This window comes from Phoxinus phoxinus, assembly GCF_949152265.1.
Source record: "Phoxinus phoxinus genome assembly, chromosome: 25".
Classification (NCBI taxonomy): domain Eukaryota; kingdom Metazoa; phylum Chordata; class Actinopteri; order Cypriniformes; family Leuciscidae; genus Phoxinus; species Phoxinus phoxinus.
The window spans coordinates 21,531,652-21,548,462 of NC_136900.1; the positions used below are offsets into that span (position 1 = coordinate 21,531,652).

The 16,811-nt window shown below is 35.5% G+C and overlaps 2 protein-coding genes across 2 annotated transcripts; both read left to right on the top strand.

Moving 5' to 3' along the window:
• Positions 1–422: 422 nt before the first annotated feature.
• Positions 423–9,624, top strand: ubl7a (ubiquitin-like 7a (bone marrow stromal cell-derived)). The gene is made up of 10 exons (XM_079602908.1): positions 423–810; positions 2,421–2,540; positions 2,702–2,784; positions 2,883–2,967; positions 3,050–3,107; positions 4,521–4,654; positions 4,774–4,823; positions 4,904–5,080; positions 6,136–6,246; positions 8,766–9,624. Exons 1-10 carry the CDS (start codon positions 501–503, stop codon positions 8,901–8,903), a joined length of 1,266 nt encoding a protein of 421 aa, XP_079459034.1. The 5' UTR covers positions 423–500; the 3' UTR covers positions 8,904–9,624.
• A 1,195-nt stretch (positions 9,625–10,819) lies between these two features.
• Positions 10,820–15,957, top strand: acot19 (acyl-CoA thioesterase 19; the record flags this gene model as incomplete). The annotated part of the gene is given in 10 exon segments (XM_079604399.1): positions 10,820–11,032; positions 11,120–11,219; positions 13,004–13,099; positions 13,101–13,189; positions 14,641–14,810; positions 15,067–15,186; positions 15,297–15,370; positions 15,469–15,562; positions 15,656–15,736; positions 15,811–15,957. Coding segments are annotated over 10 exon segments (1,164 nt in total). The 5' UTR covers positions 10,820–10,839.
• Between the last annotated feature and the right edge of the window lie 854 nt (positions 15,958–16,811).

A 16,811-nucleotide genomic window follows, 5' to 3' on the forward strand; every position in this document is an offset into this window, starting at 1 on the left:
ACATTTTTCATTTGATTTTACTTAACTTTTTAGTAATTTTGTTGTGTTTTTGTCATTTTTATAATTTCTTATATGTCTATAGTGTTTTTATTTCAGTTTAATTATTTTTTATATTTTCTAAATATTTAGTTATTTTACTACATCAAGTTAAACTAAACTAAATGTAAATGATAAATGTTGCCTTGTCAACTAGCTGAAATAAAATAAGTTTGAGTTTTTTTATATATATAATTTTTTTATTTCAGTTATTGTTTATTTATTTTAAGTAAAAAAAAAAAATTATGTTTTTTTTATTATTATTTTTTTATACAAAAATAACCCTGGTCGTGGGTTCTCTGAGAGACACACTTTGCTGTTTTTTTCCTGTGATTCAAAACTACACTGCCCCCTCTGTTCATAAGACAGTCCTACAGTCTGTGAACACACCAGGAAAACTACGATTCCCAGAACCACGATCTTTCCTGCATGACGTCATGTTGCACGGATGAAAACAGTCGCTGATGATACTATTTATTTCAATGCAAAAGGCAGATTGCGTTTATAAGAGTGATATATATATTCATCGATTCTGTGCCAAAAAAGAAAGCACGTCCTCTGCGTGCTGGTGTAATACGTGCATTAGATCAATGGCGTCATCAGAGTGGCGTCTGTGTTTAAAGCTGGTGGATCAACCATCTCTTCCCAAGTCGGTGCTGCAGTTTCCAGACACTGAACCTGGAGATGTTCCTCCCGGCGGGTATCGGGTCTCCACTCTCAAGCAATTGGTGTCAGCACAGATCCCAGATGCCATACCAGACCCCGAGCTCATAGGTAACATATAGCCTAATACACTCATAAGACTCATTCATAATATTAGTGGCACGGTACTGTTACATTTCAAATGATTACAGTTTTTATAAACTAATTAAAAAGAATAGAGCCCATAATGTTATAATTTGATGTGGATTTCAAAGTCAAATTAAAGCCATTACAATGTATTACTATAACGGTTTCATTTTGAGCTGTCAGCCCAAGCCCTTTTATAGTAGCCTATTAGTGCTTATTTTAATTCATTTTCTATTTTAATTTATTTTAATCCATAGTGAATCAATTTTAAAAACTATTGATTATATATTTATTTGCTGATTACTATAATTATTAGCCTACTAGTAACTATTCCATTGTTATGGCAATATGCTGAGTCTGATAATGCTAGTGCATTCTTTGGAATTATGTGGTTCAGAGACAAACCATTCTAAAGTGAATAGTTAATATTCCAAATATTGTAACAATTCCAATTTTGCAGGTAACTGATCAGTAGTTCCCTATTTGTTTCCTAATCACGAGTAACTACTCTAATAGTCACCAGTATCTTTTCCAGGTACCAATTTACCGAAATAAACCTAAAATTTTCGGGACAGCAGCATGTGTCCAAATTTTAATCTTAACCGTTCTATTTCATCAGATACGATCTGTAATTAGGGCTTTAAAGGTGAACTAAGTAACTTTTTTACCTTAACTGATCAACTTCGGAGTCACTGGAATGGTTATATTACTTATTTTGGGTTGAATGGTGGTGGTTTCGCACCCCCCTGGTGCCCGTGAGCGGAAAAACAGCGTTTGCAACTTTGGGCCGGCGGCCCGCCTGCCTCTTCGTCTGGAAGTATCGTGTGATCCCAAGTCTCGCGAGGTAAAGAATTGCTTTACTGCAAAAAGAAATCTGCTATAATGCTGTCATTATTGCGCTCCCTCACGCTGTTGGAACCCGAATGAAGACGACGTTGCAAAGAGTTTCCCATCTGCTTTGATGTCGTTGATCTACTAAGCCTCTAGTGTCTGAGAATAGCCAGCGAGTTTTTAACAGTTGTTGTCAAATATCTATTCCGAAGCTGCGGGGGGAGCTCTAGAGAGAAACCTCCGAGCAAAACGCGAGGATACAACAAAGAAATCCCGATCTTACTGAGTGCTGCTTTAAGTGTAAAATACCGAACTTGTCCTTTAAGAGCGAATGCACAACCTAATATACTGATACTGTTACACATGTGTTTACTTTCTCATCTGTTTACATTCACTTAAGACATAACCAAATGTGTTTACTAGTATACGTGCTATACTTTTTTGTGTCATCATTTTGTGTGAATTTGTCCGCTCAACTGCAAGAGTGAAAGAGAGCTCATCGCGCTGTCAGAAACGTGACTTTCTGTTCACGCGGTTCGGATGTGTTCGCAAACACAACTTTCCACACAGCGTGCGAGTAACGAAATGAGCTCTATTTCGAGTCTTCTTGTCAAGGCTTAATCTTTCGTGACATTGAAGCGCTGGCCTGTCAACTGTCCTGAGCTTTGTTCACGTTCATGCACCGTTAGAATTCATAAAAAAAGTTACCAACCATGAATCTTGACAAGATTGCAAACAGTTTTCCCCATTATCTCCAATGACAGAATTAGTGTACTGTGGCAGAAAGCTAAAGGATGACTTGACTCTGGAGTCCTATGGGATTCAGTCCGGATCCACCGTGCACATCCTGAGAAGGTCATGGCCAGAACCTGTGGTCCATCCCGGTGAGTCCATGCAGTCATTTGTTCTTCTGTTGAACACAAAAGGAGACGTCAGGCTGTTATTTTCCATACAAGTGAAAATCTGTAAAGACAGAAACTGTCAAGCTCCAAAAAAAAGACAAAAAGCAATTGTCCATTATTTATTCCTGTATGTTCTTCTATAGAGCCGGTGGACAAGGTTGCAGCTGCGAGGGAATTTCGAGTCTTGCAAGCAGCTCTTCACACCAGCACTGCGTACAGAGATTCGGTAGGTTGAGTAGACGGTATAGTGAATGGCGTACTGACTTTGAGTGTGTGTTGGTGGTTCTGGATGCTTGGGTTCACGCAGTTCTTCACCCATGCCAGGTGTTTAAGATGCTGAACAACAAGGAATCCCTCGACCAGATCATCGTGGCAACTCCTGGGCTGAGCGGCGATCCTGTGGCTCTCGGTGCGTTCAGGAGCAGAAATGATTTGTGATGCGAGGCGTGTTGAAGACTTACAGTACTTCTGTTTATTGACTACATTTTCAGGGGTTCTTCAAGACAAAGACCTCTTCATACAATTCACAGACCCAAGCATGCTTGACACGTGAGTGAGCCTCATCGCAGTAAAACTGCTTTTTCTTTACGAACTGCCCCAACTCATCCATAAAAATACTAATCAATTATTATTAATAGTAAAAAAAAGTGAATCAATAATGTTATATGTAATAATAATGATAATAATAAAACAACAACACAATTAATAAGAAATCAGTGGTTATTATTAACTAATCAATATTAATATAATAATAATAATTATTATTATTAGTACTATTGATGATAATAAATCAATACTTTCATGATTGTTAATAATAATTGTAATAACAACAATAATAATTATAATTGTATAAATTATAATTTATTATAATTTTATAATTAATTATATTTATAATAATACATATAATAATTAATATTAAAAAAGAAAATTAATAAGTTATTAATTAACTAATCAATATTAATACAACAATGTTATTTATATAATAATACTATAATAAATCAACAATCTCATTAATGCATTTATAGTAGGGCTGTCAAAAGATTAATCGTGATTAATCGCATCCAAAATAAAAGTTTGTGTTTGCATAATATATGTGTGTGTACTGTGTATAATTATTATGTATAAATACACACACATTCATGTATATATATATATATATATATAAGAAATATTTGCATTTATATACTGTATATACATTTATATAATTTATATTATATATATAAATGTTTTATATATAAATATAATCTATATAATATAACCTAATCTATACATGATTGTGTGTTTTTATATAAATAATTATACACAGTACACACACTTATATTATGTAAACACAAACTTATTTTGGATGCGATTAATCACGATTAATCTTTTGACAGCCCTAATATATATATAATAAAATAATAATTGATCAACTTAATTTATATAATAATAATTATAAAACAACACATACTAGTAAATCAATGATGTTAATAACTAATCAGTGTTACTGTTAATATAATGATAATTATTGTTATTATAAGCAGCAACAACAGTAGTAGTATTAATAATAATAAATAAATACTGTTTTATTATATTGTAAATAATAATAACAATAATAGTAATAATAAAAACAAAAATAATATATCCATAATGTTATTAATTAACTAATCAATATTAATACAACAAGTAATAATAATACATGAATAATGTTATGAATTAATTGAATCAAGCATTTAAGCATTAGAAGGCAAGTTTGTCAAAATGTTTTGATTGGCAGTGATTTATAATATTTCATCAAAATATTGATTGGCTTATGGCTTTTTGGCTTATGTCACATTTGAGAAGTAAAAGGGGTTGTAAATGCCATATCGTGTTGGCTTCATGTAGAACATGTGGTTTAACCGCCTCAAAATGTGACATTTGAATCATATGCTGCACTTTGGGTTAAAGAAAATGATACCCCCATCTTAACTGTCCCACCAGTTTGGCCAATTCCCACCCGGCACTGGTAAATGCCATCATCCTGGTGTTGCACTCGGTGGCTGGCAGCGTGCCGCCCCAGCAGAGCGCCAGCTCCTCCAGAAATGTGTCGTCTAGCTCTTACAGTGACATGCCAGGTGGGTGTCCATTTAAACACAATTTAAGTGAAAAATTGCCCACCATTAACATAATGTGACAGGTCATTTTGGCGATCCAAAGTAGATTTAATACTTGAACCCTTTTTTTTTTTCTACAGGAGGTTTCCTCTTTGAAGGCATGTCTGATGATGAGGAAGATTTCCAGTCGGTTTGTTCTGATTTACTGTTCTTCATTAAGAGTATGTGCATTTGCGATATTGGATCCTAAGCCTGCTTTATCATCTGTAGGTGAATCGTGGTGGGCTGTCCACTCTTGCGAGTGGTTTTGCCGGCATGAGGCCAGCTACTCTCGGTTACAACGGAGCCGTCGGCCCCAGACCCATCACTCAAAGTGAGCTGGCCACAGCTTTAGCCCTCGCCAGCACCCCCGAGAGCAGTGCAGTTACACCAACTACTGGAAACCAGGTACAGCGCACTTCAATAGACTGTACATTAGTACATACCATCATAGGGGATATACATATATAAGTATACATTAAAAAGTTTGAGGTTAGTAAGATTTTTTTATGTTTTTGAAAGAAGTCTCTTATGGCTGCTTTTGTTTGATCGAAAATACAGTATTAACAGAAATATTGTAAATATTATTACAATTTAAAATAACTGTTTTCTATTTGAATGTATTTTAAAATGTAATTTATTCCTGTGATCAAAGCTGTATTTTCAGCATCATTACTCCAGTCTTCAGTGTCACATGACCCTTCAGAAATCAAATGCTGATTTGCTGCTCAAGAAACATTTACTATTATTATCATTGTTGAAAACAATAATATGCTGCTTCATATTATAATAACAGCTTTTATTTGTACTAGAAATCTTTTGTAATTTATTTACTCTTACTTTTGATCAATTTAATGCATCCTTGCTGAATAAAAGTATTCATTTCTAACTATTAAATCTCACTTAAAATGATCTCAAGTTAATCTTAAAAACATTAATTTAATAACACTGTAACACTGTAAAAAATATTTTTTTTTTTACTGTGTTTTATTTTTGTGATGCACAAATTCTCTTGTAGTTTTATAAATGATTGTTTTTAGTATTTAGACAAAGTGGTATAGAAATTAAATATTTACATTATATGTAATAAATATATATTTAATAACTAATGGATAATTGTTGGAATTTTAATACAAGATTGTTGTGTTTGTGGTTTGAAAATAAAAACTTATTTAAAAAAAAAAAAAAAGTCAGTCAAAATCATTTCGATTTTTCGAATTTTTTCTCGCAATTGCGAGTTTATATCTTACAAAAAAGATTTGTATAACTCACAGTTGCATCAGAAATGTGGGATAGAACTTATAATAGCAAGTCCGAATTGCAAGTGGAAAAAGGCAGAATTGTGCGATAAAAAGGTCGCAATTACCTTTTTAATTTTTTTATTCCGTGGTGGAAACAAATCTTCCAATGTTTGAGATTTCCACACGCTGATAAAAGCAGGAACATGTCTTTGTCTGTGACAGGGTCCGTCTTCAGGAGTGTCCCCTATTCCTGCAGGCACTCCTATAACAAACGACCTGTTTAACCAGGCACTGCAGCAAGCCCTGCAGGTGTCCAGCATGTCCAGCTTACACGTGAGTGACCACCCGAGAACCAGCACCATCATTACAGCACTTCAGACGTCTCAAATAGAGATGTTCAAACAGTGTCTGGGAAAGTTACTTAAAAAATGCGTTATTCTTGCGTTATTTAAATATGTTTTATGGAAAGTAATGTGCTATTTTACTGCTGCGTTAATTTTTTATTACCTGGTCTGCCTGATTGTTTGACCAAAGTTAAATTTTTGGCAAATGTAAAGGCCCTTTCACCCCAAAAGTGAACTGAATAAACCTCAGGCTGAAGGAAATGCTAATTCACACCTGTACAGTAGAGGGCGCCGCTCAAACAAACCTTTCAGCTGTTCTGCTGCTCTTTTCACAAACTGTTTTCTCCTACTATATAGTAGGTAGATATCCTGGCTAACGCCAGACCCAATTCTCGTTGAGACTTGGGTCCGGGAACCACATGTGCATTTTCTCGTATTTGAGGCGTGGTTTACGAATGCCCGGCGCCGTTTATTGGGTGCTAAGAATGTCTATCAAATGCACCTGTACGTACGCTCATAGCCAATCGTTTCCATTATACCAGATGACGTATGTAGGGCGACAGAAATTAGACAAGGAAGAAGACGATGGGTAAGATATTTTTGTGTAAACAATGACGTTCAGCGACTATTGCCGTTTGTGCAAGATAAACATGAGGGTCGAATGTATATATGGATATAAACAAACTGCTTAGTTGTGTCGCATAGATGTCGTCATCGTCTTGCTGCTCCCTCCCCGTTCTGTGATTGGTTCCCTAGATGAGGCGAAAATCTGGTCCATGGTATCCAGACTGCCTTTCAGCGTGAATAAAACCGCGCTGCGCAAAGGCAGTATGGGGAAACCCAGGCTAGTAGGTAGGCTTATTAACATTAGTATACGCAATTCCGAATCTCACGAGGATGAGTTCAAAACCCCGATAATTCCCACCTACTGTTTTATGACTGCTGAGGATTCGGACATACTATTCGTTCGCCTACTGCTTTTTGCCTACTATATAGTAGGGAAGTATGCGGATTCGAACGCGGCCTCTTCAGAAATAAATACAACAAAATGAAACACAAATGTGGTTCAACTTAAGAAATTTTTGCGTATTCGTATGGTTGAAATTGATCATCAAAGGTCAGCAGCAAAGACATTGGTTAATAAAGTTAGATTAAATAAATAGTGTATTTGTGTTATTTAGCATTTTTATTTATTGCAGGTTTGTGTAATATTCTAAATTTGCATTTGTCTGTTTTGTATCAAATTTGAGGAATCCTGAATCTGTTTTTGTGCAAGTGAGATGAGTAAATGCTCACATTTAGTCTAAAAACTTCTATAACACAATGTTCACACACAACTCTGCACTGAAATCATTGATTCCTCTCAACATGGGGACAGGAGAGCTGTCAGTCAATACATGAGAAAACAAAGTAACTTGCGTTACTTATTAGAAAAAGTAACTCCGATATTTTGTTGTACATTTAAAATGAATGCATTACTTTACAAGTTACTTGAAAAAAGTAATCTGATTATGTAACTTGTAATGCGTTACCCCCAAAACTGCTTCCAAAGACTGCCAGCACAGCTTGTTTTGCATAATTGAATGTTTTTGAAAGATTTAGATTGTGTTCACACTTGGCAGATTTGGTTTGATTAAAATGATCTCCGGTACGATTGCTCTGTTAGTGCGGTTCATTTGAATAAGTGTGAACGCTGCCATCCGCAACCATGTTTTGACTCCTTTTACACATTATAAGCTCTTCACAAGTTCACAGCTGGTCAAAATACCATCATATGTACGCACATACAACAAGAGCATTTATCGCTGCATGCAGCATTTGTTTTGGGTGTTTGGCAAGTAAAAAAAAAAAAAAACATCATAAAAGCAAAACATTTTTTGTTTTGTATCTTTAGGTTCGGTCTTAAAAATCACGGTGTGAATGCTGAGCGAACCAGGACTGAATGTATAATTTTCTGTTTTGGTCTGGATAAAAAACAAACAAGTGTGAACTAGAGGATGGATACCCGACCCGAGCCCGACGGGCCGGGCCGGGTTCGGACAGATATTTAGAAATGATGTTCGGGTTCGGGTCGGGCTCGGTCACATCAGCGCGATAAGGCATTGAACATTTTAAATTTAAAACAGCTTATTATGTAGGTAGCCGATGTGCATGATGCTTTCACTTGATGCAAACGTTCGTTTTTGTGATTAAAATACATGTAAAATATTACCATAACATCCGTCTTCCTGTGTGCGGACATTTGTTTATGTAGCCGTGACAACGAAACACGTGCATAATGTGCGCGCGCCAGGTGTTAAGAGCGCTTGTTGCTCCGCGCGCTGATGCGCTTGTCCTGTTGACATTTCCGATTGCCTTCCTACAGTTGCTTAATAAAAGCGGGCTTTCCACACAAACAAACGTACAAATGTCATTAGTATGAAAAATTCGGCCCGATCCGCACTCTAGTGTGAACACTCAAAGTAGCGTTGCTGATTCTGGAGTGACTCTCTTTCATACTGTGTGTAGAGTCAGTGGCAGTCGCAGCTCCAGCAGCTGCGGGACATGGGCATCCGTGACGAGGAGCTCATCCTGAGAGCCCTGCAGGCCACGGGCGGAGACATCCAAGCGGCCCTGGAGCTCATATTCGCTGGAGGTGCACCATGAGTCGGTTCTCTGAAGAAACAATATTATGATGTTACAACCACGGCTCCCTGCATTCCACGGCAGATTTACCTCTACATATTCAATATTTAAACTACCTATTTGATAGTGTGATTTATTTTTAACTTATATTTAAGTTGTATATGTCAATATGGACATTGAATGCGGTGCTATCAGCTGTTTTAAGAGTAGTTACTGTAAGTGTGGAAGCTGGTTTCCACCATGAAAAAAATATATAATTCGAATATAAAAAAAATATAAAAATAGAAAATATATATTATTCAGTTTTTTCGCAGTTGTGAATTTTTGTCACAATTCTGACTTTCTCTTTGCAATTGTGGGTTTATATCTCACAATTCGGAGAAAAAAACTCAATATTGCGAGATATAAACTTCAGAATCTATTTTCTGAGTGGAAAAAAAAGTCCCAAGAAAAAAAAGTTGAGGGCCTACGTTACAATTTATCACATTTGTACATTCCTGTTGTGTTAACTGTTAATATACTGTGTTTGCTCTATTATACTGGCAAATGTTGATAACTAAAAGCTACCATTTGCCTGTTTAGACAATCCTTGTTATGTTTTGTTCTGTCATTTATTAAAATGTTCCATGAATACCATACAATTGGTTTCACTGTAGTTTTCTGTAAGGATGAAAGTCGGTTTCTATTTTCTAAATGCATCTTAATGATCTTATTGTGAATGAGTCATCCATGCATGTTTCATAAAAAAATAAAAAAAATTGGCAGGAAATTGTCATTTTTAAGTAATCTATGGAAGCCCATTTCTCCCACATAAGAAAAATGCTTCTGTAAATCATAATAATGACACAAGAAGATGAAATTATGATGTACTAAGTCATTTATGAGAGGAAAAGTCAAAATTATGCGATAAAAAAAATCTAAGGACATACTAAGTGGAAATTATGACAAAAATTGTATGACAAAGTAATCATTTAGATTTTTGTATCTCATTATGTTGACATAATTTTGATTAAGTATGTCAATTTCAACTTTATTTCATAATTTTGACATTTGTCATAATTATGACTTGGTATATCATAATTTCGACTTTTTATGTCATAATTAAAATTTGCAAAAGTATGTTTTTTCTGGGCTTCCATAAAATCTTCCGAGAATGACAGACTTTGTGACGGTAAATTTGATAACATTTTAACTGTTTACTGAGTGATAGACAAAGATCAGTGGAAAATAGCACACACATCAACAATACAATTAATATCAATAAAACAAAGTATATACAATACAATAGTGTACATTTTTGAAGTATAAATTATGAATATTGTAGTAAAGCTTACTTTCAATGAACAGAATATCAATCCATCTTTCATGATTACACCTGTTATTTTATTCCTAGTATGTGTTTTTCTCACCAGTTATACCACAAATTGCAACATAAAGTATCACTATATAGGCTACACTAAGAAAAATCTCAATAAATCACAAAATTCATCATAATAATACAATTAATATAAATATTACATCTACAGTAAATACAGAACGTAGCCAATATTCAGTTAACAAATGTGTTAATTATTTGAGTTTAATTTATTTGTTTTAGGTGGTATAGATAGCAGTATAAACAATTTCTCCATGACAAAACTTATAAATTAAGTTCCCTTTTTTTTCTACACAGACCTGATTATATTGTAGCTCAGTGTTCTAAAATTAGTCTTTTATGATAGATATCCTGTCACTTTGGTCAAACTATCTAGCCTATAAGGCATTTATCATCAGTCTCGATAACCGTTTTTATGGGCTTAATGTTTATCGAAGAACTTCAGATCATCAAACTATATGAGTTGTCAGTGTGGACTGGCACCCTATAGGACAATAACCAGGATAAACGTCTTATAAAAGCCTGTCACAGTTTGTGTTCAGACATATTCAGCGATTCCAGTTTCAATTTTAAAGGTATAAAATGGCCAAGACAGAGTCGAGTCCTCTACTTTCTGTTCATCCTTCAACTTGCTTGGTTGATGAAAAAATTGAGGTGGAAGTTCAGCACTTGCCTGCCGTTTCCAAAATCACTCTTCACGGGCTGATTCACTCCGACGATCGCGATTGGGAAGCGTTCGGCCACTACACCAGCGACTCTTCGGGGACCGTTAAAGGTACAGTACTACATTTTAAACTCACATACAAGTACACTTGTGACGCATTTTTAATCATAATGGATTCATTGAATTATTATTACACAGTTTCCAGAGATAAAAGTCTTGGTGGGACATTTGAGGGAGTTGAAGCCATGGCTCTGCTGTGGAGTATGAGACCTGTTCCTGAAAGTAAACCAGGACGCCGGTAAGGAAATAAAGATAAAGAGATAAACAACCGCACCATCTTTTTATTGCATGAACTTATTATTTAAAGGGACAGGTCACCATAAAATGAAAATTCTGTCATTGTTTAGTCCCCAAATATCGTTCCAAAAAACTGTATGCTGTTAAAAAAAAAAAAAATTCTGAGGAAAAACAAAATGAGAATTGTATCATAAAGATGACATTTATTGAATTTTCTCTGGAGAAATCCATTAAAATAGGAATCCACGTGTTTTGGAATTTCAAATGTTTTCCCCTCGCAGATTTTTCCACAGGTTCACCACGTTGACCGACAGAAAGATGTTTGGTTTGAAAGTGACTTCTGTGTGAGCCGTGTGTGACGGACAGTAAGAGCTTTGCAGGTAAACCTTACTCGCCGACTCGAGAGGCTAGTGACTGGGGTCTTTAGTGTCCTTGTTAGTACGCACACCTCCCACGCCAGAGACCCAGTTCCAATCCAAGTATGATGGTTTGTCACGTCACATGATGGTTTGTCAAGTCACATGTCCATAGGCTGAAGCTATGCAGTCTACCGGAAACAGAAATGATTAGTTCCCCTCCTGAGAGGTCGTTAGAGTCTTTAGGGTCCGAGTCGTTCGTTTATCACTAGAATTGTTATAACAAAAATTCACACATGTATTTAAATTGTAAGAAATTTGAGACCAGAAACGCATCATGTAACTGTAAGAGTAAAATAATAATAATAATAAAAAATAACTATGTGCATTGTAAGGAGGTTTGGGAATTATTAACTAATTTCTGTATCATCCAATATTGCCGTCACGTGACAAAAGACCGAACGACTCAGACCCGAAGATTAGAGGTGCGTCCCGATTTGCGTATATGCACTATGTTTGTTTTTAGTATAAATAGTGCCAGTAGTGTTCACACTTAAAATTCCACATAGAATAAGTAGCCTACACTATACATATCCGTATGATTCGCCTAACTCTTTCCCCGCCACCGTTTTTGAAAAAAGTTGCCAGCCACTGCCAGCATTTTTGATAATTTTCATGCTGTTTAATGTTGCATTTTACATGCATCTTCTTACATATGATATAGCTTGTTTCTGCTTCTTCTTCGCCTGTTTTGATCAGGAGATTCAGTACTCTTTCAGAAGGTGTCATAGCGCCCCCTACCATATAACAGTGAAAACACGGAAAGCCAGAAATTTCCATCAATTGCGGGGAAAAAGTTAATTAACGGAAAAATCAAAGTGTTGAATGTTGGACACTTCATGCACTCGACTGTCGCAGCTTTAATAATGAATATTTAATTATGACTCCGACAGTGAATGAAAAAATAACAATTTATACACTACATGGATGAGTAGCCTACATAGTGTAGGCTATTTCTTGTACAGAACCTATGGGTTGCGCATGTGCGGTCAACACAAAATGAACAAATCACTTTCTGAGACTGTTTAATATGACTCATGAACTCGCTGTTCATGAGTCATATTAAAGATTCGTTGAAAATGAACAAATCGTTCATTGATCCATAATCGCTACACTATAGCCGATCACATTAGCGAGAAGAGAAGAAAGAAAGAAGTGTATTGTCTAATAGATACCTCAAACATAAGTCACTTTCAAGCCAAGCAGCTTCCTGGTAATGAATCAACGCTGTGAATTTGTGCGACGAAATTAAACCTGTTGCGAAATTTGTGCTCAGAAATCGATCACGCAAAATTCCAGGTCACGTGAATATCTATGTAAATGTGCCATAAAAAAAGCTAATTTAGCGTATCCTGATTTGAATTGACAGATTTCAGAAGAACAATGTCCAGACACCAGTTAAAGTGGTGTTTTCTGTGCACGACGGACACCTTGCTAAGGGCTTCAAGCATCACACACCGCTCACATACTGCTGAACGCTGGTATTCGGCTCCTGATGTCCAGAGGGTTGAAGTCGCGGAGCGCGGGATAAAGGGGACTCTCTTCATTCCGCCGGGTATGGATTAATGATTAGATGTCGTCTTTGCCCATATATTGGTCTATCATTCATTAGTGGGCTATATATTATAGGCTAATTATATTGTGAAATCCTATTTATTTCTCTTTAATTATAATAAAATAATAATATAAAACAAAAATAAGCTACAATGCACAAAATTGTTAATTTATTATTTAATATATTTATTTATTTTATCAAATTTATTTACACTGCCATTCAAATGTTTTTGTCAGTACATTTAAAAAAAAGAAAAGAAATTAATACTTATTTAGCAATGAAGCATTAAATTAATCAAACGTGACAGTAAATAACTTTCTGTTCATCGAAGAATCCTGACTTTTTTTAAATCTCTGTTTCCACAAAAATAATAAACAGCTGTTTTCAATATAATAACAAGGATTATTACAACATTACAATAAGAAGAAATAAGATGATAATCAGAAATGTTTCTTGAGCAGCAAATCAGCATATTAGAATGATCATGTGACACTGGAGTAATGATGCTTAAAATTCAGTGCGTTACGAGAATAAATTACATTTAAAAATATATTCAAATAGAAAATTATTTAAAATTGTAATAATATTTCACAATATTATTATTTTTACTGTATTTTTTAATCAAATAAATTCAACCTTGGTGAGCAGAAGAGACTTATTCTTTTAAACAGTAGTGTATAATTATCATAATTTATTAGTTATTTTTTAATAGTTCTTTTATCTTGCGTATTAAAGGTAGGGTAGGTCAGAACTGTCTAAAAAAACTTTTATTCAAATTTGTTTAAACTGTCTTTATATACCAATACATAATTAAAATGCAAGTACTCTGAAATAGAGAGTATAAAAAATTTAGTGACTATAGTGTATTTAATCTTCAATAAACACAGCTCATTTATTCCATTCACTCCCACCTAAAAACGGGTGCGCGACTGCGCGCACGTGGGCAGAGCCAGTAATAGCGGCGGTAGTCATGGCGACGGAGAGTGACAGTCGCGCAAGCCAATCACTTGTTTCGTCCCGAATGGAATTAATGAGCTGTGTTTTTTGAAGATTAAATACACTATAGTCACTCAATTTTTATACTCTCTTTTTCAAAGTACTTACATTTTAATTATGTATTGGTATATAAAGACAGTTTAAACTAATTTGAATAAAAGTTTTTTTAGACAATTCTGACCTACCCTACCTTTAAGTCTTTAACGAACCGACAGCATGCGGTCAGGATATAAGTGAGGTTTAAATACACCTCAGTGCTATGAAGGAATCAATCCAAATCATTCAGAAACAGCACATGAAATATGTATTTATCTTGTGCCGCAAGAGATGCACTTATTTTAAAACCTACCCTGTAACCTTGTACATTTAGATGAATGTAAATCATTGTACATTCGGTCTACATTTATAGAGGCTAGAGGGACTTCATTTTTTATGCATGTGGGTTTGTGATGCAGGTTCTGGACCCTTTCCTGCCGTGCTGGACCTTTTGGGCGGGCAGGGGGGCCGGGTTGAGTACCGTTCAGCGCTCCTGGCTTCCCACGGCTATGTCTCACTGGCCCTGGAATACATCGGGATCCTGAATGCTGCAGGAAAACTACAGCACATGGACAACACCTACTTTGAGGTATGTGTGTGCGCTACAAAACAAAGAAAATATATATTTATGGTGCTTTTTGTGTAGGCTTATACACAAATGGTGCATTCAATTGTTTAAAAAATGACTGTTTGAAGTACTTTGTACTTATCAATGGATAAGATTATCTGATTTGTTCATCTATTTCGCATTTCATACAATTGTATTCATGCATTACGAAGGGTAATAAGGCATATACTGTAATATACACATTGAAAGTGTTTAAAGCATGTCAAATCATTTTCAGACTGCCTTTACATTGCTAAAAAAACACCCCAAAGTTTGTCCTGACAAAGTGGCTGTGATGGGGATGTCATTTGGGGTCTCTGTAACTCTGGGTTTGACAGCATACTCCAAAATTATGGAGGTGAATACGTCTTAAGTTCTCATTTACATCAATACATTGGAGATTTGATGCAAGTTCAGTGATGCAATGCGTTTAATTTGCTTTCTGTTTTTTTGTTGACACACTTTCAGCCCAAGTGTGTGGTTTGTGTGAGCGGGAGTCACATAGGAGGATCTTTGGCGGATGTCTATGCAGCACTGCAACAGTGAGACACACAATTTTCCCATTACAGTCAAGACAAGGATTATACCAACTGTATGTTAATGATTAACTGATAACAAATGTCATTCTGCCAATGCCAAGGAACGTAGAAAAAATCCGCTATGATGAAAAGATGAGAATAATTTGGCGGGATCTGTTGTTGCCATTACCAGTTGACCCTTCCAAGAAAGTTAAGGTATGAAAATGATGCATGTGCTGGGAAATTGTTTTTTTTTAGTATAAAGCGTCATGTGCTTCCAGTTCATGCGGTGGGTTTTGTTTTCACCAGATGGGCGAAATCAAATGTCCTGTTTTATTGATCGCTGGTGAGGATGATCAAAACTGTCCAGCATCAGAATCTGCAGCGGATGTGAGTCGATCAGTTTTAATACATTAAAATGTTTGTCTTTAGCACTTTCATTGAATTAATGGCCTCCTCCACAGATGAAGAAGATGATGGAGAAGGCTGGGAACGCTCGTCTCCTAACTGTTCTCTCGTACCCTGGAACGGGTCATCTTATTGAACCGCCCTACAGCCCTCACGTCCGATTCAGTGACTTCAAGTTACTGGAGGCAAAAACCAAAGGTTAAAGTCTAAAACATCAATAAAACAGTTAGTTGTAGTACTTTACAGATAGATAGATAGATAGATAGATAGATAGATAGATGGATAGATGGATAGAGAAATAGATAGATAGAGAGATGGACAGACACTTTCCTCGAGGAGCATCTCTGTGACCGCAGCTTAGATGTTACACGATGCTAATCAGCATGTGTGCGTATATATACATATATATCTCCATTGTGGAGATATTTCAATAATTACTAGAAATTAAAACAACAAATTATAAGTTTTATTTTAAAGTACATGTTTTTATTTACACTTATGCTAATGTATAAACCTTGGAATGTTAAAGAAAACAAGCTGCTAATCGTAAAATTAAAGCAAAATAATTTATCTTTACATTTAGACAACTTATTGAAGAACTTTGTAAGTATAATTTACAAAGAGCACTGAAGTTTATTATTTTTTTCTTTCTAATTTTTGACATTTTCAAAGATCCATCACAACAGCTGTAACAAGTAATATGTGATGGTGTAATAAAAATGGCATACCCTTCAGTTATTTGTTAGTTGAGCTTAATCATGGAGTGGCAAATGAGCATTGCAGTGATTAAAGACATGTTCAGAAATACACTGGCCTCTGAATCTCACTCATGCAGGGATGCCAAGGGTCCTTTCCAGCCTCAGCACAGTCAGAGAGTGTGCCGTCTCCGTGGGCTTCCTCGTCAAAATATCAGGGAAATCAATGAAATGTTTATGTGTTTTTATTTATTTCATTTTTGTCTAACTTCAATTGATAAGTTATGTGTTTTCTTCTTTTGATACCCAAAAAAACCCTCTGTCACAAACTCTCGCTGCGACGAGGATCAAAGCATGAAGTG

What these genes read in the sequence shown, in the direction of transcription:
- ubl7a (XM_079602908.1), top strand. Translation starts at nt 501, where the DNA reads ATGATACTATTTATTTCAATGCAAAAGGCAGATTGCGTTTATAAGAGT. An exon ending in AGAACCTGTGGTCCATCCCG is followed by an intron (nt 2,541 to 2,701) that starts GTGAGTCCATGC and finishes GTTCTTCTATAG; the next exon opens with AGCCGGTGGACAAGGTTGCA. An exon ending in ATGAGGAAGATTTCCAGTCG is followed by an intron (nt 4,824 to 4,903) that starts GTTTGTTCTGAT and finishes TATCATCTGTAG; the next exon opens with GTGAATCGTGGTGGGCTGTC.